The sequence below is a fragment of the Pteropus alecto genome, unplaced genomic scaffold (genome assembly GCF_000325575.1).
Source record: "Pteropus alecto unplaced genomic scaffold, ASM32557v1 scaffold249, whole genome shotgun sequence".
NCBI lineage: Eukaryota > Metazoa > Chordata > Mammalia > Chiroptera > Pteropodidae > Pteropus > Pteropus alecto.
In genome coordinates this window covers 96,176-96,943 of record NW_006443132.1, presented here as the reverse complement: position 1 = coordinate 96,943, position 768 = coordinate 96,176, and the positions used below count along the sequence as shown (strand labels likewise).

At 38.2% G+C, this 768-nt stretch overlaps 1 protein-coding gene across 3 annotated transcripts in view; it reads left to right on the top strand.

Annotated features, from left to right (window-relative positions):
• Positions 1–768, top strand: part of FAM120C (family with sequence similarity 120C) — a 97,195-nt gene that overhangs the window by 82,431 nt on the left and 13,996 nt on the right. For all 3 annotated transcript variants that reach the window (XM_015598389.2, XM_006923680.3, XM_025040938.1), the window contains exon 11: positions 284–398. In XM_015598389.2, coding sequence (XP_015453875.1) covers positions 284–398 — 115 coding nt within the window. The remainder of the gene's footprint in view (positions 1–283; positions 399–768) is intronic.

Sequence of the window (768 nt, the reverse complement as noted above, 5' to 3'; positions counted from 1 at the left end):
GCTGACTTTTTTTTTTCAGGATGCCCTTCTTCACTCTTTCAGCTGTAGCCTTCTTTTGTGCTCTTGTAGCATTTTTCTGTCTTCGTACTTAACTTACTGTCCTGTCATTGTTGATGTATGTGCTTATCTCCTCTACTACCTAGACTGTAAGTAACCAAAGGCAGAGATTCTTTTACTTTATTCCATTGAAATTACTAAAACCTAGCCCTTTGGATCTGGCCCATGATAATTTCTTAGTTTTAGTGAGCTTTTATGACTTAATAATGATGCTTTTATTTTCTAGGTACATGGTTCAATGGCCTGGTGGCCGAATTCTGCATCGCCATGAGCTGGACACCTTCCTTGCACAAGCAGTATCTACCCAGCTTTATGAACCAGATCAACTTCAAGAACTCAAGGTAATTTTATCCACCCTCATTTAAATTAATTTATGACCTAAGAGGTTTACTTTAGGTCTTTTTTGCCTGGAGCTGGGAAGAAGAGTAAGTTCTACAGGTAAAAGTTTGACTGACTTTAGCCAAATATTATGTCTATGATTAAAACCAAGAGTTGCCTGCAACACTGCTCCCATACTGATGGGTGGGGATGGACAAAAAAGATGAATATTGTGCAAGACATAAGTTATGACCCAAAGATCATGGTACAGTTTCTTACTATTTAAGATACGCTACAGAGGACTTACCCTGGTGTCCCCTGTTGGTTTCTGAGTAAATCATTATTTGACTTACATACATCATGCAGTAAGTTCCACAATAAGTTAACATCCAT